Here is a 24,211-nt window from a genome sequence, read left to right on the forward strand (position 1 = left end):
CAGGAATGAGAGGGAGAAGGGAGGGAGGGGTACAAAAGTGAAAGGAAGGTGAGAGGATCCAGATAAGACATAGGAAAGAAAGAAGAGGAGAGGGCAAGGATGATAGAAGAGGAAGGACAGAGTAGGGGAGTGATGGTGGGGTTTGTGCAGTGGGAGAGGGGGCTAATGAGTGTGACCCTGACTCCATTTACTTGTCAGCTTCTAAGTATGGTATGGTACCTTTTCTTTTTAATTTTCCCTTGCTTTCTAATTTTAGGTAAAATAAGACTAGTGTTATCCCTCTATCTAGGATGTCTTTTAATATTCATTCTGTATTCAGGAAATGGTTATAGTTACTCTGTGCAGAACATTGTGTTAGGTGTTAGGGGAGATACAAAAGTTAAATAAGAGGCTCCACCCTTTTAGAGCTTGCTACAGTCTCATAGAGATTCAAATACAAATAACTATTTTACAAAATGATACAAATAGTACATAGGGGAGTATAAATCAGGCATTTATCAAGATCTGTATGGCATCATCTTTACTGATAGAGAAGTCAAAGAAGACTTCATGGAGAAAGTAGTATTTAGGAGGAGGAAAATAGGACATTGATTTGAACTGGACCTTCAAGGATAGAAAGGATTTTGTCAGGCAGAGATGGGACTGAAAGATATTCCAATTATTTTTAAAAATGGCTTATTATAAACAGAGGCACAGAAGTGGCTCAGCAAAATCCAGATTGGCTAAAATTTACCTCTACAGAGGTAAGTAATTAAAGATAAGACCAAGAAGATAGAATGATATGTGGTTCTGGAAAACCTTAAGTCTCAATGTGGAGTTTTATGTGGCAAAGCAGTAAGGAGTCATTGAAGGATTTTGAGCAGGGAAATCTTGGTCAGATTTGTATTTATAGAACATTAGTCATGAAGAGATGTGAAAAAGGGATTAGTGGAAAGAAAATGGATTTTAGAAAACTAGTTAGATTATTATAGTCCATCCAGGTAAGAAAGATAACCCAAACTAGGACAATAATAGTTATGGTAATTATCAAAACACACCTTTATGGATATGCATTTACAAAATACTTTCCTCATAATCTTTGAGGAAAGATAAGAGAGTAAGGAATATAAATGACAGATTTCAGAGGCACATCAAAAGCAGAAGAAAATGAAAGATAAAACTATAGTTCTAAGCATGACTTGAGTGAATGGTGATCTCAGACAGGATTTAAGGAGAAAGAAAAGTTCAGTTTTAGATACATTGATGTAAGATGCTGGTGGTTAATGTAGGTAAAAATGCTCTAAGTAATTTAATGTATATCCATTGGAGGCTTAGAACAAAGATCAAAGTTGGAATTATGAAATAAGAAATCATATTTAAATATTATTGTTAAAATCATGAAAATGATTTCCAAGGGAGAGAGCTAAGAGTGAAGATGGACTCTTACAGAATTGGGGAAAAGAAAGAGTCAGTAAAAGAGAAAAATCAGAAAACCAAGAGAAAGAATTAAGGATGATGCCTCAGATGTCTTCTGATGGAAGTGGATTTCTTCGACAAAGAGATCTGAGTTTCAATCGATCAATGATGGACAGAAGCAGCTACACCCAAAGAAAGAACACTGGGAAATGAATGTAAACTGTTTGCATTTTTGTTTTTCTTCTTGGGTTATTTTTACTTTCTGGATCCAGTTCTTCCTGTACAACAAGAGAACTGTTCGGTTCTGCACACGTGTATTGTATCTAGGATATACTGTGACATATTTAACATGTAGAGGACTGCTTGCCATCAGGGGGAGGGGGGAGGGATGGAGGAGAAAAGTCAGAACAGAAGTGAGTGCAAGGGATAATGTTGTAACAAATTACCCAGGCATGGGTTGTGTCAATAAAAAGATATAATTATGAAAAAAAATAAAAGTACACAAGAACATGAAGGTGAAAGCAAAGGGAAAAAAAAAGAATGATGCCTCAGGAAGTTCATAGAGGGGTAGTATCAAAAACTGTAGAGCTGTCAAGAAGAATGATGTCCATTGGATTTGTTTATGTAGTGTAATACATAGCAAGTACTTGTTACATTTTTGGTTGATCAATGAATAGAAGCTAGATTGCAAGAAGTTGAATGAATAATGAAATAGTAGAAGTATTAAGTACAGGATGGATTGAAGTGATAACGAAAATGATTTTTAAGATTAGGAAGACCTGAACATTTTTTCAAGGTAGGTATATTAATCAGAGGGAAAGATTAAAGAGAGAAGGAGGCATGATGAGACAAGGAGACAAAGTGGTGATGATTACTTGGAGAATAGTCCTGTAAGAAAGAGGAAGAAAAAGTGCAGGAATTAATCATCGTAAAGAATAGGGATTCCTCATCTTTTGAGACAGGATAGAAAAGCAATGTTTTTCAAGTAAGGAAAAGACATTGATTAACCGAAAACTGAAGAAAATACTCCAAAATGAGAGAATCACGTGAAAGAAAGTAGAGGATAGAATGGCTTTTAAGGGGAAAAATAAATAGATTAATTTGGCTAGAGAAAAGATAAATGGAAGATTTCGTAAGGAGCCAGTGAGTAATTTCCTTCCCTTTCTTAGTATGTTTAAGTGTTTAGCAAATTAAACTTTTTTTGTGATTGTTAATACAAATTCTCCTTAAACAAGTATTTCAATTCTCTCCACCTTTTTTTTAACACTGGAGCCCTCTGGCTTTTGAAAAGTAATATTTCAGGAATCTGTGAATTGATTAGTGTTGTATACTCCTTCCAGCAATGCAGATCAAAATCACTCTCTAATTTAGGAGATGATCCTAAAGAGTTGCTATGATTGGAAAAATAATGCCTTGCTTCTTTTTGCTACCCTAATAATAAGCCTTTCCAAACATGGCTAGGCTGACCTCAGAAAGTAGTTCATCCTTAGGACTGACAGAATTTATTCTTTAGTGGGAGAGCTTTTTGTACTAGAGTACAGGGTCACATCTTTACTGTGAAGAAGCATTAAAGAATTTTATTGGACCTTTAGAAACTACTAATAGGAAGTAATTTTGATTCATGATTCTGGTTCTGACTATTCTGACTAATATTTTGTATTTTCATTTTGATCCCCTATGCCTAGCATAGTGTCCTCAGACATAGTAGATCCTCAATAAATGATTTTTTTTAAAAATTGGATTCATTACAGTGATTTACAAAATTGTTGAGTTTTTTAGCCATTTTTCAAAAGTCGCCATGAACCAATTTTATTCTTGTTTTTTTTGCTATGCATTAAAGTTGTTAATCATTTCTCATGTTTTAATGTAAATTCAAATCAGAAGTGGAAATATACCTTTTTAAATTCATATTTTGAGATAATTTCTATCACTGGAAATTAATTTTGAAAAACATTAACACTGTGAAATTGACAATATCATCAATATTCAAAGGGTCCAAATTTTTCTTGTTAACTTAGTATAGGGTTTTTTTTAGTTTCCGAAAAAAGAATTGGACAATGATTACAACTTTATTTAACTCTGTTTTGTAGTTAAAGTTACCATTTAAGAAAATTCAGAGCTGAAGGTGAACATGGCAGAAGAAGAAGAAGACTATATGTCTGATTCCTTCATTAATGTGAAGTAAGTAAATATGTACCTTTTCTATTCATGTTATATGTGACAATAATGGATGATTAACATGAAAAGGAAAAGGAAACCAAAAAGAAAAACTATAATATTAGAAGATTTCAACCTAGAAGTTTGTTTAGAATTCACCAATCTCATACTATTAATTTATAGAAGTAGTTGAGACCCAAAGAAAGGGTAATAATTTTCCCCAGGATTTAAGAAAACTATGATTCAAATTCTTATCACTATCTTACAGTATCAGAATTAGTAAGATCCTTCATCTATTCACTCAAATTCACAGCCGAACAGGAACCTCCTCTGCAGCACCTTTGCAAGTGGTAATCTATTCTTTACTTGAAGATCTTCCAAGGCTACTCATTCATCTTTGGATCAGCTCTTAATTTTTTCTTCTTTTTAAAGAAAGTTATTATTTATTTTACATTCTTTAAAATTTTGAGTTCCAAATTCTCTCCCTTCCACCCCCTCCCCACACACTAAGAAAGTAGGCAATATACCCATCATACATGCAAACTCATTCAGAACATATTTGCATATTAACCATGTCAACAAAAAATCAAGAAAAATAAGATGAGAAAATTACACTTCAATTTGCACTCAAACTTGAACAGTTCTCTCTCTCTCTATTGGTGAATAGTTTTCATCGTGAGTTCTTCTAAATAGTCTTGGGTCATTACATTAATCAGAGTATCAAGAGTCAATCATCATTCCAATATTGCTGTTCCTGTGTACAATGATCTGGTTCTGCTCACTTCAATTTGTATCAGTTTATACAGATCTTCTCAGGTTTTTCTGACGATGTTTCTGTCATCATTTCTTATAACACAACAATGTTCCATCACAGTCATATACCACAATCTGTTCAACCATTCCTCAGTTGATGAGTGTCTTCTCAATTTCCAATACTTTGCCACTACAAAAAGAGCTATTTGGGTACATAAAGATCCTTTTCCTTTTTCTTTGTTCTCTGTCATACTGAGAATCTGGTGGATCAAAGAGTATGCACATTTTTATAGCCCATTGGAGAAAATTTAAAATTGTTCTCCAGAATGGTTAAATCAGTTCACTGCTCCACTAGTAGTTCATTAATCTATTTTACCACATCCCTTTCATTATTTGTCATTTCTAATAGATATAACATAGTACTTCAGAATTGTTTTAATTTGTCCTTCTCTAAATAATAGTAATTCAGTGCTTTTTTTTTTTTTATATACCTTATAGATATCTTTGATTTCTTCTTCTGAAACTGCCTATTCATATTCCTTGACCATTTGTCAGTGGGGGAATGGCTTTATAATTTTGACTCATTTCCTATACATTTGAGAAATGAAATCTTTTTTTTCCCCAATTACCTGTAAAGACATCTTTTCATTCATTTTCAAAGAATTTTGAGTTGCAAATTTTCTTCCTCCCTCCTGCCTTTTTAAAGAGGATAAGCAATTTAACAAATTACATAAGTACAATCTAAAACATGTTGTCATAATAGTCACATTGTGAAAGAAAAAAGCATCAAAAAGAATAAAAAACATGAAAAAATAAAGTGAAAATATGTTTTGATCTGCATTCAGACTTCATCAGTTCTTTCTCTCGATGTAGATAGCATTTTTCATTATAGATCCTTTGGAATCTTGGATCATTGTGTTGCTGAAAAGAGCTAAGTCATTCATAGTTAATCATAGTACAATGTTATTATTGTATACGATATTCATTTCCCTCTGCTCCCTTCACTTTGCATCAATTCATGTAAGTCTTTCCAGTTTTTCTGAAATCTGCTAGCTAATGAATTTTTATAGCACAATAACATTCCATTACATTCATATACCATAACTTGTTCAACTATTCCCCAATTGAAGGGCATCCCCTCAATTTCCAATTCTTTGTCACAACAAAAAAGTTACTATATATATTTGTATATAAATACTTTTTTTTTCCTTTTTAAAAAAGGATTTTTTTTTTTGGGGGGGGGGGGCACACAGACCCAGTACTGGTATTGCTGGATCATCGCAGCAGTATGATTGCTCTTTGGACATAGTTCCAAATTGCTCTCCAGAATGGTTGGTTTAGTTTATGATTCCACCAACAAAGTTATTAGTGTCCCAGTTTTCTTATATCCTTTTCAACATTTATTGAAGTGAAGCCTTGATCAATGAAAATGGCTTTCAGAATTTTTGATATTTTCTATGGTATCTTTTATTAAAATGTAGTTTCCCTGATATTGTCTGAATACTGATTGAAGCATACTGTTTATCTCTTTCTTTCATTCCTCCATTTTTGGGGGAGGGAGGGTTTGGATTTTCTTATACAGAATGACTAATAAGGGGGCAGCTAAGTGGCACAGTAGTTAGAGCACTGGTCTTGAAATTGGGAGGATCTGAGTTCAAATCTGGCCTCAGACACGTCCTAGCTGTATGACCTTGGGCAAGTCACTTAACCCCAATTGCCTTAGCTTAAAAAAACAAAAACAAAAAAACCAGAATGACTAATATGGAAATGTATTACATGATTGCACATGTATAACTTTTATTGATTGGATTGTTTGCCATGTCAGGGAGGAGGAAGAGGAAAAGGAGTGATAGAATTTGGAACTCAAAACTTTTTTAAAAAAAATAATACATAATTTTTACATTGTAGATGTACATTCTAAATGTAAATAATTTTAACATGATGGGGGAAATATAATTTTTTTTAAATGTAGCATCTCTGATTCTCTCTTTTAATTTTATCTGGTTTTGTTTTTGCTTTGTCTAAGATCATTATTGCTATCCCTGCCTCTTTTACTTTAGCTGAAGCATAATAGATTCTGCTCCTTCTTCTTATTTTAACTCTAGGCATCTTTCTGGAATCAAATATGTCTCTTGTAAGAATTTATAATTTGGTTCTGATTTCTAATCCATTCTGCTATTAATTTTTCACAAAAATTGGTGAGTTCATCCCATTCACCTTCACAGTATTATTACCAATTATGAATTTCCTTTCTCTTCTATTTATTCTTCTTTCTTTTTATTCAGTTCCTCCTCAAAACTCTGTTTTGTTTCTGACGACTCTCTCACTTAACCTGTCTTTCTTTTTATTACAACTGCCCTTTGTCCTATCCTCTTCTTCTTCCACTTCCATATTGGTTAAAATAGATTTCTGTCAACTAATTGTGTTTATAGAATATATTTTATTCTTCTGTGAAACAGTTCTTATGAGTGAGTTTCAAGTGTTCCCTGTCACCTCTTACTTTTATTTCTACATTAAGGACTCTTTCTTGTGCACCTCTCTTTTGTGAGATAACTTTCCCTATTCCATTCTCCCAATGCATTACTCTTTCTCATTTCTTTTTTAAGATCATTCCAGCGTAATCAATTCACACCATGTCCATTGCTTATGAAGACTCCTATTTGCCCTAATAATGCTTATAACTCTTAGGAATTACATGCATCATCTTCCCATATGAGAATGTAAACAGTTTATTGAATCCTTTAATGTTTCTTTTTCATGTTTACCTTTTAATACTTCTCTCGAGTCTTGTTGTTCGAATGTCACATTTTCTGGTTCTGCTGTGGTCTTTTCATCAGAAATGTCTTTAAATATCCATTTCCCCGCTGAAGAATCCTTCATTTTTCCTGTGTAGATTATCCTTGATTGTAATCCTAGCTCTTTTGCATTTCAAAATGTTATATTTCAATCCCTGCTCCTTTAAAATAGAAGCTGCTAAATTCTGTGTGATCTTATTTGTTGTTCCACAATATTTGAATAATTTCTTTTTGGCAGCTTATAGTATTTTCTTCTTGACCTGGGATCTCAGAAATTTGAGGTCAGCTTTAATTCTAAAGAAGTTTTTTTTGGAAAAAAAAAAGTTTTTGGTGTTTTTAAAAAAAAAATCTGGAGGCATTCAAGGTTAAGTGACTTGCCCACAATCATACAGCTATTGTTTTTGTGTACTTATTTTTGTAATTTTCACCAGAAATCCACCTCTCTACAATTTTCATCCATTTTGTTGTTGATAGAAATCTTTTGGAACCAAAAAAGTTTAATCTCCCTGCCTCATGATAAATTTAATGATAACTTTTCCTTCACACATTTCATATTTCATTGATTTTCTGCTAGACGGGATCTCAAGTGTTATCTAGTCGATGTCCTTCCTAAAATGTAGAGCCCAGAACTGAACAAAATTCACTAGACAAGGACACAAAAAAGCTCATTTTGAGGGGAAGAGGAGATTAAGTAAATTTTACTGAATCCTTTTGTTTTTAGATCAAACTCATGTCTAGCTACACTCCTTCCCTTCAACTAAAAGAAAACCAAGAGACTCTTTCAAATATCTAGCTCTAGTTCTGTCCTTTGCTCCAAGTTTTAATACCAATTTTCAGTTGCCTACTAACATTTCCTATTGAGTCCTTTTGTTGGATATCATACTTAATCTGAAACTAAACTTATTTCCCCTTATTTCAGTTTCCCTCTCATTGTCAATGATATCCCTTTCCCCAGGCATCCCGGAGGCTTAGAAATTTGATGTCATTTTTTTATTCTTCTTATTTTTCCATACTCATTTCCAATAATATTAATAGCAATATTAATTGTATCTTGTCTGTCACCAATTGCTGTTCATTTTTCCTTTAAAAATCTCTTTCCTTCTCATTGTCACAGATTCAATAATATTTCAGGCCTCATTCCCTATTTCTTGCTATGACTTCTTTTTATTTATTTTTTTAAATTAAAACTTTATTTTTCAAAACATATGTTGAACAATTCTTCAACATTAGCCCTTGCAAAATCCTGTGTTCCAGTTTCCTCCCATTCCCTCATACCTTGGATGGCAAGTAGTCCAATATATGTTAAACATGGTAGAAATACATGTTAAATCCAACATATTGCATGTGATTTCTTGACAGTAATTTATTTAGTTAGATAAATTAATTTCCCATGAGACTTTACATTTATATCCTCCCTATAAAGATAATACTTATATTTACCTCAAAATAATATACATGAAATCCTTTTAGAATGCCAGACATTACTGGAAACCAAGTTATGTGTACTCTTGCTTTCATTTTTTTTTTTGCTTAAATTTTGATTATTTTTAATATTTTGGTGGCATTAATGGAAATAATAAAATGATTGATAAAATTAATGAGAAATAAATTATCAATTAAGTGTCAAAAGGCACGGACTGTCTGTATTATTATAATGTTGTTTAGAGAAGACATCAGACCTGGATTGCCCATGTTGAGGAGAATCAAAGAGGCTCATCAAAAAGAAGAAAAGCATCGGGAAGCCAATCTAAAAAACAGACAAAAGAGCTTAAAAGAAGAGGAAAAAGAAAGACGTGATAATGTTTTGAAGAGTGCTTTGGGTAGTGAAAATAAAGGATTTGCTTTGCTTCAAAAGATGGGGTATAAAAGTGGACAGGCTCTTGGCAAGAGTGGTAAGTTACCTTATAAAAATTAAATCATATTCTAAGTGAAATGTTAATTGAAAATTGAAATTTTTTTGATTAATAACTTTTTAAATGTTTGAGAAGAAACTGAAGACCAAAGAGATCATGGGATCAAAACTGGAAGGAAGCTCAGAAGTCATTTATCTATTCCAATCCCTTCTCTGTACAAACTTACTTCAATCATGCATTTTATTAACTACTTCTAACCCAACACCCCCTCTCCTCAATCTTACATTTCACTTAGGGCAAAGGATAATCCACAATCCCTTCATTCTTAAGTTAATTCAACAGTTATCCAACACTTGGAAAGGGAAGGGGATTGATTAGGGATGTAAATAAAAGCTGTGAAATAGTTGTGGAGCAGAGATACTAATAATCAAAGGACAAAGGAGTGACAACAGATTGAAAACAAGATTATATATTATTCTATTCTGCAGTTTTGGCAGCTGCATGACCAACTAGTTGATAATAATTCTTCATTCTCTTTTTGAGTTTAAAAGGCCATTGAGATATAGAATGAACAAGTAAAAATTATTTTTTAAAGCATTGAATATATCAAGCAATGAAAAGTCTTTCTCTGTACAAAACACTGTGCTAAGTGACGGGGATATAGATGCAAGAGGCAGCTCTTTTACTCGAGCTTACATTCTAACACATCCAATTGTCTCACAACAATTTTACAAACTCTGTAGGATGTCAGAGCAGAACAAAATCCCAGTTGAAAACTAGATAGTTAGATGACCAAAAAGATGATGGATTTTGGGATACTAATATTCAGATTTCATTTTGATGGTCATTTATACTAAAGCAATATATATTGGACAATATTGCAGACTCTTAAGAATCCATAGGAACTCATTTAGTCTAAGCTGTCCCTTAGCAACAATCCTTTTTCTACAGACAAGTTATTATCCTGCCCTCTGCTTAAGACTTATAGTGAGGAGAGATCCAACTGCTGCACACCCATTCTACTTTGGTCAGTTGTATTTATTAAGAAATATTTTCAGGGCAGCTAGTTGGTACAGCCCTGAAGTCAGTAGAACCTGAGTTCAAATCTGGCCTCAGACACTTAATACTGCCTAGCTGTGTGACCCTGGACAAGTCACTTAATCCTAATTGCCTCAGCAAAAAAAAAAAAAAAAAAGAAAAGAAAAGAAAAATATTTTCTTGCATTTGTTTTGCACTGTACCTAGTTTTCTTTTGGGGCCATAATAGGCAAGTTTAACCTCACTTCTACATTATAACTTTCAAATATTTTTAATATTCCTCCAATGGGCTTTACTTTTCTGGGTTAAAAGTCCCATGTGTTTGCATGTTGTATAGTTTCCTATCCATACACGATGATTAGCTTTCAAATGCTTTCCAGCTTATCTGTCCTAAAATGTGGTACCCAAAAACTGAATATTTTGTTTCTGATATAGTGTAACCAAGGCAGAGCATAGTGGGCGTGTTGACTCCTTCATATGTCTCCCAATGCAGTTTGGGATGATATCTTTTTCAAAAGACATATAAAACTGCTACACTAAAACTCGTAGGTTTTTTTTTCCCAAAGAAATTGTTGATAGACTACATCTCCTTGCTCTTATACTTATTTAGTTTGATTTATTTGTATCCATATATGTAATTTTATAATTATTCCTCTTAAACTGTTTCTTCTTGGTTTAGCCTATTGATCTAATCTATTAAGAACTTTTTAAAGCTTCCATAATAATAATTAGTTCTATAACAATAATAGTGCTTGTTGTATTGTCAACATTTTATAATTACTACATCATTTTATCTTCACAAGAACCCTGGCAGGTAGGTGCTATTCATGGAAATAATTTCCCATTTTATAGATGAAGAAACTGAGGCAGACAGGTTAAGTGAGTTATCTACAGTGATACCGCTAATGCATACCTCTTAATCAAGAAATCATTTTGTTTAGAAGAGAGAGCAGATGTAAAAACAGTGTTGCAAGTTTAATCTTGTTTTCATTGTTGGTTGTTTATCTAGTCAGAATAGTGGCCCTATCCTTTCTTTGGTCATTATCTTGCTTCAAATTGCTTCAAAAATTTTAAGCTTCTTGCTTTAAAAAAATTTTTTTAATGTATTTTTTGTAATTCTTTTTTATGTAACTCTTTTTATTCATTGTCATTTTGAGGTCATTCTAAACTTTATTGAGCTTCTGACACTATTCTTACAAAACTATACTATTCTTATATTTTTCTTCAGTTACATACCTGCCTTCTATCTAATGATTAATATTAAAGAAGGTTAATCCCAGTCTCACTGATCTTTTTTTGAACTATTACTACCCATACCATTTTATCCTTAATATAATCATTTCTGAAGATTTCTATTTATATGTGGATTATACTGCTTGGTTTTTGAGACCTTTGTGCTCTTTGATTCTATTACTTGGTATTGACAGAAACACAAATATAGTATACTTTCTTTAAGTCATTGCAAAATTTCCCTTGCCTTATTTGAAGCAAAATTCTAAGTTATTTGTAACTATTAATTAAACCCTGGAGCTCACAGCTATGGGCAGATTGCTGATGGGCTATCTGTTCAGTGTTCATTACTATGAACTATTAACCAAGGTTTAATTTATTAATGACGGGTCTCTCATATTTTCTTAGTTTAGAATTATCTAACTCCTTAATTACCTTTAATTCAAAATTAGAATATTCCTACTCTCATTTAACATGATCAGAATCCTTTCTAAAAACAGGCAGAAATCCATTTATCATCAATCTTTCTAATTCAGCATGCTCACCTTGTTTTTCCTTTCCAAACTCTTTCAGGCTCCTTGTACTTTACTGATCAGTATGTGGTTGTAAAGAAATTTTCTAAAATGTTATTTTTTTCCTACTTTTTTCTAGGTAGTGGCATTGTTGAACCCATTCCTCTAAACATCAAAACAGGTATGCAATTGTTTCTGAAATAATTGTCATTTTAATTTCAAATACAAATATTAGCCACATTTGGGAGTTTTTCTCCCCTCACAAGTGATTTCCTCATGTGATAATGTCACTTTTTCCTGATAATTCTGGAAACTGACCTTTTTCTAGACAAATGAAAAGTAAATGCCAGTAGGAAGCCTATAGAATCTCAAGTTGAAAATAAATTTTAGCTAGAATCAGATTAGTTTCTAAATCATGAAAACTGATTCTTAAAAATTTTTTTAAAAACTACTTGAATAACATGCATATTTTAGTTATTCAAATTCTGTGAAGAAATTCATAAAGACAGATTTCAGCATTGGATATTTTTCATCATATATGGACTATAAGATTTGGAAGTTTTCAGTATTAGTTCATATGTTGGTTTAACAACATTTATCCTATTTATTTTGGATGCAAGTATGAAAGTTTTTATAGTATTTTCCAAAAAAAAAAATTCTCTTAAATTCATGATTTTGTAGTTTGAGTAATATTAGTATGTCTTATTTTACTTTCTTATTTGAGGTATAACTTGTTTTCAGACGTTTTGAACCTAAACAAATGCGTATTTTCTCCCATGAAACTTTTTTCAAATTCTCTTTGGATGATTGAAATTTTTATCTACATACTTATTACTTCTATAGATTTAAAATATAATGTGTTAATAAACATGAGAAAAATAGATTCTCTCATCATAATTCCTAATTTGCATAGGAAGAAGTGGCATTGGTCATGAGACGTTAATAAAACGGAAAGCTGAGGAAGAATTGGAAAATTACCGAAGAAAAATCCATTTGAGAAAGCAAACTGAAGAAAAAGCTGCAGATCAATTTCGGTAAAACTTTTCTTGTTTTAATTTTTCTTCTTTTAAAATCTTAACTCCTTTTTATGTACTAAGAAAATTTTCATGATATTAATAATTGGTATCTTGGCATTTGAACTGGTGCAAATATGACACAAGTACAATTTCATTTAATCAGATTGCGACTCAAAAGTAAAAAAGAAGAACTTAAGTTAGAAAGTGATCTTAAAAGAAGCCAGAGAGCCTGCCATCAATTAGACACACAGAAGGTAAGCCTCTGTTTTAACATGTAAGCTGATTTATAATTGCCAAAAAGAATTCACAAAATATTAAATATGAAAAATAATAAAATTTGTCTGACATCTCAATCAGAATTTTCTGGTAAACAGCCCTATTAAATAGCCATAGATCAGTGTTAGTTACTGATGATGACTTAAGACACTTCTAAATCTCTAAGTACATTTGGAATTACCAAAGGAACATTAAATTGTGTTTAACATAGTTTAGGTGTGAAGGGTTTTTGTTTTGCTTTGTTCTATTTTTTACTTATAATTGAATTCAAAGAAGATGGCTAACCCGTTGACTACATATGTTGTCTTTTAATCAACACTATTTCTTTACCATATTCAAATTGCATATTAAATCTTTTTCAGTCAAATTGACTATTGTGATCAAATTTTATATTAAACTCTGAACTTAGGATCCGATCTCAATCCTTTAACATCAATAGAGTAAAAATAATAATTTTTCATTATTAAAATAAATTTTAAAAAAAGTTATCTTGAAGTAATATGATTATTGTTCTTCAGGTTATGTGGAAGTAATTGGTACAAATTATAGTATACTTTTGTTAATGAACTCATAGTGATACCTGTCATATACCATAGCTCAATTAATACTTGTTTTAAGGATATTCAAGTTCCCAGGGAGCCATGGTACTGGTTCATGCCAGAAAAAGAGGAACAGGAAGATGAAGAAGAGAAAGGAGAGAAAGAACAGGAAGAAGATGAATATGGTTGTGAAGAATTAAGTGTAAGTTTTGATCCTGAATTATGTTTTCATATGTAATTCAAATTATAAAAGGAAGCAAATAGCATTTGACTTTTTCATAGCTGTCTGCAGCTCTTTGTGAGGTCCATAGTCCATGGATTATGTGCATTTTACAGAGGCAAATTCTAAGCCACAGAGTAGTTAAGTAACCTACTAAAGAGTATATAGCAAATAAATGATGAGGTTGTAATTCAATCCTTGTTATGCTTATTCCATATCTACAAAAAAAGAGAATATTTATCCTTGGAATCAATGTCTGTATAAAGAAAAGAAATTATCTTATTTTCAGGTGTGTACTGTTTTATATGACTAGTTTAAAAAAGTCTTTTTTGAAAAATGATTTTCTCCATGAAGGAGCTAAATTGGAGTTTAGAGGAAATATTTTCACCTTCATACATACTTGTTTTTTTTTTTAATTAATTAATTTGCAAAGCATATGCATGGGTAATTTTTCCAACATTGACCTTTTGTTCCAAATTTTCCCCTTCCACCCTCTCCCCTTGCTAGCAGGTAGTCCAATATATGTTAAATATGTTGAAATACACATTAGATTTAATATATGTATATAGTTAGCTTGCTACACAAGAAAAATCAGATCAAGAAGGAAGGAAAAGAAAAACTGAGAAAAAAAACAAAATGCAAGCAAATTACAACAGAGAGAGTGAGAATGCTATGTTGTGTTCCACACTCTGTTCCCATGGTTCTCTCTCTGGGTGTAGATAGCTCTCTTCATTACTGAACAAGTGGAACTGGTTTGAAAACTCTTATTGTTGAAGAGAGCTATGTCTGTCAGAATCGATCATCGAATTGTCTTGTTGTTGCCATGTATAATGATCTCCTGGTTCTACTCATTATACTCAGCATCCATTCATGTAAGTCTCCAAGTTTCTCTGAAATCATCCTGCTGGTCGTTTCTTACAGAATAATAGTATTCCATAGCATCCATATACTGTAATTTATTAAGCCATTATCCAACTGATGGTCATCCACTTAAGTTTCCTATTTTTTGCCACTACAAAGAGGGCTGCCACAAACATTTTTGTTTGCCATAAACATACATACTTGTTTAAGCTAATTCCTCGAGCTGGTTCTGTTTAGTTTGGTCATAATGAATTTATTCAACACCTAACTCCTTAATAGGTTTTTTAGGACAGTTTTTTCATATTATAAGAAAATTAAAGAAGTATGTATTTTGAATATAAGATAAATTAATTTGTTACTGCCAAATCTTAACCAACTAAAAAATCATTGAAAGAAATCATATACAGTGATGTGTTAGTTGGCTGTGTATAATCAAATGAGTAGCAATGATTCAGTTATTTGTTACATGAAATGCCTTTTTTTATCTTTTAGGTATTAGAAAAATTAGAAATTCTGACAAGATATTTAAGAGAAGAACATCAGTATTGTATTTGGTGTGGAACAACCTATGAAGGTATTACAATCCTATTATACATATTGCACATGTACATATACATGTAAAGAGTATAAGTGTATACAGTTTACATTAATTTGTAATTTTTTGCCTTTAATACTCTAAAATATTCTCATTTGTTTTGGTTTTTAAAGGCACACTTCACTGAGTTTATCTTCATTTCTCAGTTCAACCATTGATTGAACTCATAATGAAATAGGAAGGACTAGAAGTACTTAATGATCTATTTGAAATAGATAATTTCCAAGATAACTCTATTTAGAGGGAAATTTGATATTCATCTCTTCTAAAAGAGGGGCACCTAGGTAGTGCAGTACATAGAGTATCGGGCCTGAAGTTAGGAAGACTCCTCTTCATGAGTTCAGATCTGGCCTCAAACATTTACTAGCTATGTAACCTTGGGCATGTTACTTAACCCTGTTTGCCTCATTTTTCTCATCTGGAAAATGAGCTAAAGAAGGAAATGGCAAACCACTCCCAAGAAAATTTTGCCAAGAAAGCTACAAATGGGATTACAAAGAGTTGGACATAACTGAAATAACTAAATAATTCTAAAAGAAATAGTTTTAGGAGTCTAAAAAAGTTTTGATCTTTTTCATGTTTTAAGATACTTTCTAATGTTACAAATATATGAAAAACACAAGACATCTGGTACATTAAACATTTAGTATTTCCCAAAACCGTGACAATTGGGAAAAAAATGTTCCTCATCATGAAATGGTGATTACATTTAACTAAGCTGTATCTGTCAACTTCATCTTTAAAAAATTATTTGTTTTAATTTTAATTTAATTCATTAACTGAATGAAGTTTGAGTTTTATTTAGGATTACACAATAAGGTAGCTAAAAATCCCAGCAAACCTGGATAATGATATTTAGGCACCTATATTTTTTTTAGTAAAGCTTCTTATTTTCAAAACATATGTATAAGTAATTTTCAACATTCACCCTTGCAAAATCTTGTATTCCATTTTTTTCCCCTCCATTGCCCCCACCTCCTCCTCTAGACAGCAAGTAATCCAATATATGTTAACCTTGTAATTCTTTTATACATATTTCCACAATTATCATGCTACACAAGAAAAATCAGATCAAAAAGGGAAAAAATGAGAAAGAAAACAAAATACAAACAAACAGCAAGGCACCAATCTTTAAGTAAGAGTATGTATGTCATGAGGTCAAGATCGTATGGAAAGATGACAGATGACAACAATCACACATGTGTTTTATAATTTTTAAAGATTCCTGAGGGAACCAAAGTGGCACAGTAGAAGATAGTAGTATAGTCCAGCTTCACATGCCCCCATTGCCACTGCCCAACTGTTCTACCAACAATCTAAGAAAGACACCAAACAGAAAAATGGTTGAGAAATCAAAGGAGAAACTAAAAGGGTCATCTTTCCAGTCCAAATTCAGCTTATACCTAAGTAACCCGTAATTATGTAACAGGGGTAGACTAGTTTCAAAGACTCAGTGATTAGAGCTCCGTCCTAGGCCAGTAGCTTAGGAATTCACAGAACTGATCATGGACTCATCCCAAACTGGGCCTGAAGAAAGGGAATGCTCAGAACTAAACTTAGACTTAACCTCTGGCTCAGAACAGCAGCATAAGCTTGCCGGAAAGAAAAAAATAGTATAGACTTGTGCCCAGAGCCCCAACTATGGGGATATTTGATCACTTGAAAAAAGCTTGGAAGGTTCAAGTGAGGGTTTTTTAGGATAGGAAGGACATAGACATGTTTTTTAGACAGTAGCGATTGATTGAATCAAGAGGAAAAGATTGAAAATGAGTGAAAAAATGGGGATGACAGAGGGGGATAATCTATTGGAGGAGAAAGGAAAGAATGGGATCACTTGGACAGGTATAAGGATAGGGTTTAGATTAGAAATGGGAGGCACATTTAGGGTTGTCTTGGAAGGAGTAAAGCCATTTCATCATGTGAGATTGAGGTAAAAGAGGAGAGAGTAGCCTAAGGCTCGTGAGTAATGGGAGATGAGAAAGAGAGAAGAGAAAGTATATGACAAATGGCCTCAGTAGTACTGTTTCTAGGCCTATGTTCCAAGGAAGACACAGAAAGAGAAAAAGACCCTGTTAGGAGATACTGTCAGAAAGCTATGAATCTAGACTGTGTTATCTTACATCCTCCAAAGAAATACCTTTAACTATATCAAAACTTAATATTATGTCCTCCATTCTTACAATGTAGCTGTATAAGAAATATCTATTTGAAAACTCTTGGGGCAGCTAGGTGGCGCAATGGATAGAGCACCAGCCCTGAAGTCAGGAGGACTTGAGTTCAAATCTAGTCTCATACTTAACACTTCCTAGCTGTGTGACCCTGGGCAAGTCACTTAAACCCAATTGCCTTAGCAAAAAAGAAAGAAAAGAAAAATCTTTCTTTTGCAAAGCTTTATTTGAAGACTTTGCCCATTATATTATCCCAGTGTCCCTTGAAAAATCACATAAATTCCTATCAGAATATAAAGTCAAAAATGTTTCTATTTCCATAAAAATTTTGAAATGCTTTCTTTTATTACATAATGACCAGGGTAATACAATTATTAGAAGAACCAGAGCTTGAATCTAAGCCTCATAACTCCAAATCTAGTGCTTTTTCCACTACATAACATACTAGCTTTCTTTTTTTGTTTTGGTCAGTGAACAAGTATTTATTAAGCACTCACTATGTTCCAGGAACTTTGCTAGGCATTGAAGAACAAAACAAAAACAATCCATGCTTTCAATGAGCTCACATTTTATTGGCTGTAACAAACATAAAAATAAGTAGATCCATATGAATTATGTAGAGTTGAGAGAAGACAGTCTCATAGGGAAAGGCATTTAAGGAAACCACGGAGACCAAAAGTAGGAGGTAAAATAGGAAAACATTCCAGGCACAAGGAACGTCCATTGAAAAGGCACAGGGACGAGATGGAGTAAACATATGAAATTGCCTGGAACATTGTATAAGTGAAGGGGAGTAAAATGTAAGAAGACTAGAAAGGCAGAAGTGATAGGTTATAAATGCCAGATAGAGGACTGGGACTTCGATCCTAAAGGTTAAAGAAGGCCCTGGGGCTCATTGAACAAAGAGATGTTATAACCAGAACTATCTTTTAGGAAAATCACTTTGGCAACTTAGTGGAAGGTAGATTGGAGTGACAAGAGATATGAGACAGATCAATTAAAAGGTTATTGTAATAATCTAGGTGAGAGGTAATGAGGGTCTAAACAAGGATGGTGGCTGTGTGAAGGAAGAATAGAGTACAAATATAAGAAAAATTGTGAAGATAAAAACTGCAAGGTTTAGCAGAAAAGTAGATGGATGAATAAAATGAGGAATCGAAGATGACATTAAGTAAACAAGTGTTGGTGACTAGTAATATGAAAGAGCGGAAGATTGAGGGGAAAGCTGGCAAATTCTGTTTTGGACTTGCATTTGAGGTACGTAGAGGGCATTTAGTTTGAGGCATCTTGAAGGCTATAGAGGAACCTCAGGAGAGAGACTTAAGAATGAGTATAGATTTGAAAATCAGTTGTACAGAAATGTTTGTTGAATCCATGGGAGTAAATGAGGTCATAAAGTAATGTGAGAGGAATAAGAGAGCCCAGGACAGAACCTTTGAAGACAACTATGAATAGTGAGAATGACAAGGCTGGCAATCCAGCAGAGGAGACCAAGAAGGCATAGTCAGGTAGAAAAGAGCAGTATAATAAATACTTAGGGGGGAGAGAATATCCAAATGCCAAATGCTATTGCAGAAAAATCAAAAAGGAAGAGGATTGAGAGGGGGAAACTTTGAGGAGGTTGGTTTCTGTTGAATGAAGTCAGAAGCCAGATTGTAGGGATTTAAAAAGAGAGTGAAAGGAAGGATAGACACTTCATTTAGATGTTTTTCTTAAAAGAGAACCATATTACATTATTACATTAGATAGAGAGGATGGTAGAAGATTTTAAGTGATGGGAAAGGTATAGGTATGTTTCTGGACATTAGGGAAAGAGCCAGTAAATACAAAGAGATTAGAAATTAGAATGAGAAGATGACAATGGAGACCACTAGAGAAAATTGGAGTGGGGACAGGATCTAAGAGTTAATTGTGGTATTCTGCTACAATAAGTAATTTCAGATGCTCAATATCAGGTTCTTTTAAAATAGGCCAGTTATAGTCATAAATAATTAAAACATTTTTTCCTTCTTTAATTACAGATGAGGAAGATTTATCTTTGAACTGCCCAGGACCAACCTCTGCAGATCATGACTAAAAAAATTTCCTATTAAAAGGGGACCTAGAAAATGTCAGTGTTTCTTTAATACTTTGTATGGTTGAACATTTTAAATTTCACATTTATTGATCAGGGCAATTCAGAAAACCAGACTATAAAGCTATATTTTTCTGCAAGAGTCATTCATCAGTTTGTGAAAATAGTAAGATGCTGTTTAAAAGCAAAAAAAAAAAAAAAAAAAAAAATGCCATGGAAAAGAATGGTTAGATTTTATAAACGTATTGTAATTGTGGGTTATCAAGGATTCTGTTCTGTCAAAGTTATGAAAAATTTCAATGCTTAGTTCTGAATTTAGGTGAAGGTAATTATGAGATAATATTGATAGAATTTTCACTTTTTTTCATTGTTTGGAGATTTTCAATTAGACCTTGGAAAATTGGAAAGGACCTTAAACATCACCTTGTCTGACATCTTGTTCCTTGTAGGAAATCCTTCTATAACAACCTTTAACAGGTGTCATTGAATTTGAATACTTATAGTGACAGAACTCATTCTATTGTTGTACAGCTTTGCTTTTTATTATATCATAACTACTTCCTTGTAATTTTCTTCTGTTGGTCTGTACTCTGGATCAACATGTTAATCTACCCTTTTTTCTATGTAATAGGACTTCAAATACTTGAAGGGAGCTGTTATATCTCCCGTTAGTCTTCTCTCTTCCAAGCTAAATAATCTAGTGTCTTTCAGTGACTTGTTTTAATGTAATTTTCAGAATTTTTTTACCTTCCTTGAAATATACAGTTTGTTTATGCTCATACCAAAAAACACTGTCAAAAACAATGAAATAATCCAGTTATGGTCCAACAAGTATGGAAGAAAATGTAGATGAATTGAAGAATGAAGAATATGAAGAATATACTGTGTTTCTACAAATGAATGCTAAAATCACATTAGCATTCTTGGCAGCCATATCATATTGTCACCCTGTTAACTTGTGGTCATACAAAATCTTTGTTATTTTCAAAATAGCTACTTTCAAACCTAGCCTCCCATATCCTTATTTATTTAAGTGTTCTTTTAATTAAAATTTTTTTATTCCTTTAATGAAGAAGAGATAAGAATTAATGAAGAAAAGATAAGAAGATGTGTTAATTGATGTGTAACATTGTAATTCCTCTATTTAACTGCAGGTGCTGTTTTTGGTTTTAGAACTGAATAGGATGTTGCTACCATAGTTCCCCACTTGGTTTGATAATCTATTGTTATCCCAGTTTATCATCTACCTTTCAAATCAATCCAGAATTCCCTTATTCAGATTATCTGATCCAAGTAAACTATCAGTCAGGTTTCTTCACTATCACTCAAAAAAACTCCTGAGAAGATTGTTTTTAAGTTGCCTTAGCTTCATCCTCTTCCTTTTCACTCTTTACTTCTCCTAACCTAAATTGTAACAGCAATTAGCAAAGTGTTATTCTTTTCTACAGCTTACACACACACACACACACACACACACACAATCTTCCTGTAGCAGAGAAGATAAAATATGTCACATTTTTAAATTATTCGTGTTTTATTGAATCTAAATAGGCATAAGGAAAAATTTGAATTTTATTTGTTTAGTATGTATTTTATATTTACATCATAAGTTAGGTGGTACAGTATATGATATCATTGCACCTAGAATCTGAAAGACCTAAATTGAAATCCAGCCTTAGATGACATTGCTTAATAATCTTGAGCAAGTCACTTAGTCACTGAACTTCCACTTACTTCAGTTTTCTCATTTGTAAAATATTGATCATAGTACCAAGCTACCAGGGTTGTGGTAAGAATAAATAATACAATATTTGCAAAGTATTTTGTATTATTATTTGTATTATTATCATCAGTTTTTTCAAATACTAGTAAAACTTATTTAAAAAATAACTAGAAACATCTTTCCCTTTGACTTGTACTATCCTATTCTGTCCTTTGCACATATTTAATTCATTAGTTAAATTTTATATTGATGTGTGTGTGTATAAATGTGTATAAACATGTAAAATAGGAAATTTGTAAAGCACTTTCAAACTTTTAATATTAGCTAGTATTTTTAATAATAACTTGCATTTATATAGCCCTTTAAGGTTTGCCAAACTAGGTTTGCAAAGTGCTTTACGTAAATTATCTTATTTAAATCCCAAAGCAACCTTGTAGAGTAAGTGCTATCATTAGAAACTAAGAAACTAAACTTTATTAATGAATGTTTAAGTGACTTGCCCCAAAGAGAACAGATATAAATAATAAAGAACAATTTCTATATGTGGGCCCCAATCTTCCTCCTTCCCCCAAAAAGGGAATCATGTAGTGAAAATCAATACATCTAATGATTTTCATAACTCATTTGAAAGTCCAGAACATCTCAGATTCACACTGATAATTTTAGACAAAGACTGCATGACATATTAGGAGACTGCCCTAACTTAAAGGACCAATAAAAATCAGTTTATTTTGTAAATTACCTAATACAAAGTAAGAAATGAGGGGCAAGAACATATGAAACTAAATCCCAAAAATACCCTTCTAGCAAGAGGATAATGCCCAGTTTCTGGGTTGATTAGCCTTGATATATATGGCATCTTGATGGTCTGGTGACATACCATTCAAATCCAATTCACAGTTTCCTTCAAGTCTTAACAAAAATGTCTTAAGAGAAACCTTTCCAAAACTCCTTTAATACTAGTGTCTTCCCTCTCATTTTTCTCCAAATTTATCCTTTGTATTTCTTGTTTGCACTGTTGAAAGGAAAAATTCTTCATTTTGGCTTTCACCCTGATTAACAAAGCAAAACTCAGGACAAAAAATTTATAACAAGTATGGCAAGGTAACAACATGATGGCATTTCAAATATAATGCTCAGCAAAAGAGTGGAACCCTTGCATCTCATTTCTGCCCAAAGATAGCAAGAATGTGACAATTTGCAGGTAGGAATATGTGACAAAAAGCAGGTAGTACAAAAAACTGGAGACTGTTGTCTCTTTCACCAACAGAGCCTTCCCTAACACTGAATAAGCATGGCTGAGAATAATGGAATACTGAGTTGTTGAAAAGGACCAATGACATTAGGAAGAGTATGTTTTGACTTGCAAATGACTTGGATTTTTGTGAGGCAGAGCTATACAAAGTCATAAGCTTGACTCCTCTCCAGAGTCATAGTCCAGTGGTAAGATATAATTCAGGATGACTGGTATGGTCCTAAATGCAGTAAGACCCTGGTCTTTTTATGCTAAAGCCTTTCTCACCTTTTCTGAAGCAATACCCATTTAGTGATTAAAAGCTAGGTTAGAATTGAGGTGAAAGATGGCATAGTTTCCCAAAAGAATCAAAATGGATAGAGAAAATTATCAATTTCTGGCTAGAACAGATACAATTGCTATTTACACTTATTCTGAGCCATCAAAATGCAAACAATAAGCAAGACTTGGACCCATTACTGGCCAATCAGTAAGACCCAGAGTGATTGGTGTTTACAGGAATAGTCAAGTATCTCCATTTGAATCCCAGTGGGTTTTATCAAAACCAAAGAGCTATAAAGTTCAAATAATTATGAATAAAAACTACAGAAGACAAAAGGGTTGATTTTCCCAGTTCAAAAACAATCATAGAATAAATAGGGAAAGAAAAAAATTAGCACCCAAACCCCAAGATATTCTGAAAAGGACTAAAGATCTCACTACAGTGATATCTTGATTTGCAAGTGAATTGGATTTCAGTTAAGCAGAGGTGATCTGTGCAAAGTCATCATCCTTATTCTTCTCCAGAATCACTAATCCAGTGGTAAGGATACTAAGTTACCATAACTTTCAGCTATACATAGTTGCCCTTATCTTGTCTCCCATTAGACTGATTTTTGCCTTTCTTTGTGTCTTCAGCACTTAGCATAGTGCTGGAACTAGGCCCTTAATATTTGTTGACTGCCACCCACAGACACAATTATATGCTGTCATGCACTTTGTTTTCTATGGCTTTTTGTCTCCTCAATAAGATGGCATATGTACTGTTAGAACAGAGATTCTTAACCTTTTCTGGGTCATGGACCCTTTTGGCAGTCTAATGAATCATATAGATCCCTTCATATAAGATTACAAAGGAAAGGAAGTCAGTGGTACCGAAATAAAGATGCAATTTCTTTTCCAAGTGTGCAGACTCCCTGAAACCTATCTACTGATAGCCTTGAGTGTCTTTGGATTTCAAGTTAAAAACATTAAATGATAAGAATTTGTGTCTAATAATTCATACTTATTACAAGTTTCTTACATCAGTGGTTCTCAAACTTTTGTTGTACTCAGTATCTTGATATTAAAAATGATTAAAGATCTGTCAAAAGAGTTTTTTTGTTTATGAGGGTTATATTTATAGATCTTTACCATATTAGAAATAAAATCTGATTTTGAATTTGTTGATCATCTGAAAGGGTTTCAGAGACCCCCTCAGGATTCTGTGAGCCACAGTTTTGAGAACCATTGTCTTAAAAGTGTTGGGGACGTAAAAAATACTCAAGATATGTGTATTTTTATCTTTTAAATATTAAACATGTAAAATCCATTGGGATTATTGTACAAGTATTTGCATTCAAATAAATTAGCCTCAATGTTTAAAATGCCTCTCTAAATCTCCATCAAGACCTTTCTTCATTTTCATTCGTTTTCCTCCAAGATGATTTAAATTTTTGCCCTTTTTTTTTGCTTTGGAATAATTCATAAAGACTTTTCCATTACTTATTTATA

At 32.7% G+C, this 24,211-nt stretch overlaps 1 protein-coding gene across 3 annotated transcripts; it reads left to right on the top strand.

Moving 5' to 3' along the window:
- GPATCH11 (G-patch domain containing 11) lies at positions 1 to 24,088 on the top strand. Of its 3 annotated transcripts, XM_051976152.1 has the most exons (10): positions 1 to 210; positions 1,395 to 1,610; positions 3,486 to 3,576; positions 8,766 to 8,992; positions 11,872 to 11,913; positions 12,646 to 12,766; positions 12,912 to 13,002; positions 13,643 to 13,765; positions 15,137 to 15,218; positions 19,429 to 24,088. In XM_051976152.1, exons 3-10 carry the CDS (start codon positions 3,527 to 3,529, stop codon positions 19,482 to 19,484), a joined length of 792 nt encoding a protein of 263 aa, XP_051832112.1. In that variant the 5' UTR covers positions 1 to 210; positions 1,395 to 1,610; positions 3,486 to 3,526; the 3' UTR covers positions 19,485 to 24,088. The 3 variants fall into 3 exon arrangements, with proteins under 3 accessions (XP_051832112.1, XP_051832113.1, XP_051832114.1); XM_051976153.1 differs by lacking the exon at positions 1,395 to 1,610; XM_051976154.1 differs by lacking the exons at positions 1 to 210; positions 1,395 to 1,610 and adding an exon at positions 1,640 to 2,538.
- Positions 24,089 to 24,211: the final 123 nt, after the last annotated feature.

Source organism: Antechinus flavipes, chromosome 2 (genome assembly GCF_016432865.1).
Source record: "Antechinus flavipes isolate AdamAnt ecotype Samford, QLD, Australia chromosome 2, AdamAnt_v2, whole genome shotgun sequence".
NCBI classification, from domain to species: domain Eukaryota; kingdom Metazoa; phylum Chordata; class Mammalia; order Dasyuromorphia; family Dasyuridae; genus Antechinus; species Antechinus flavipes.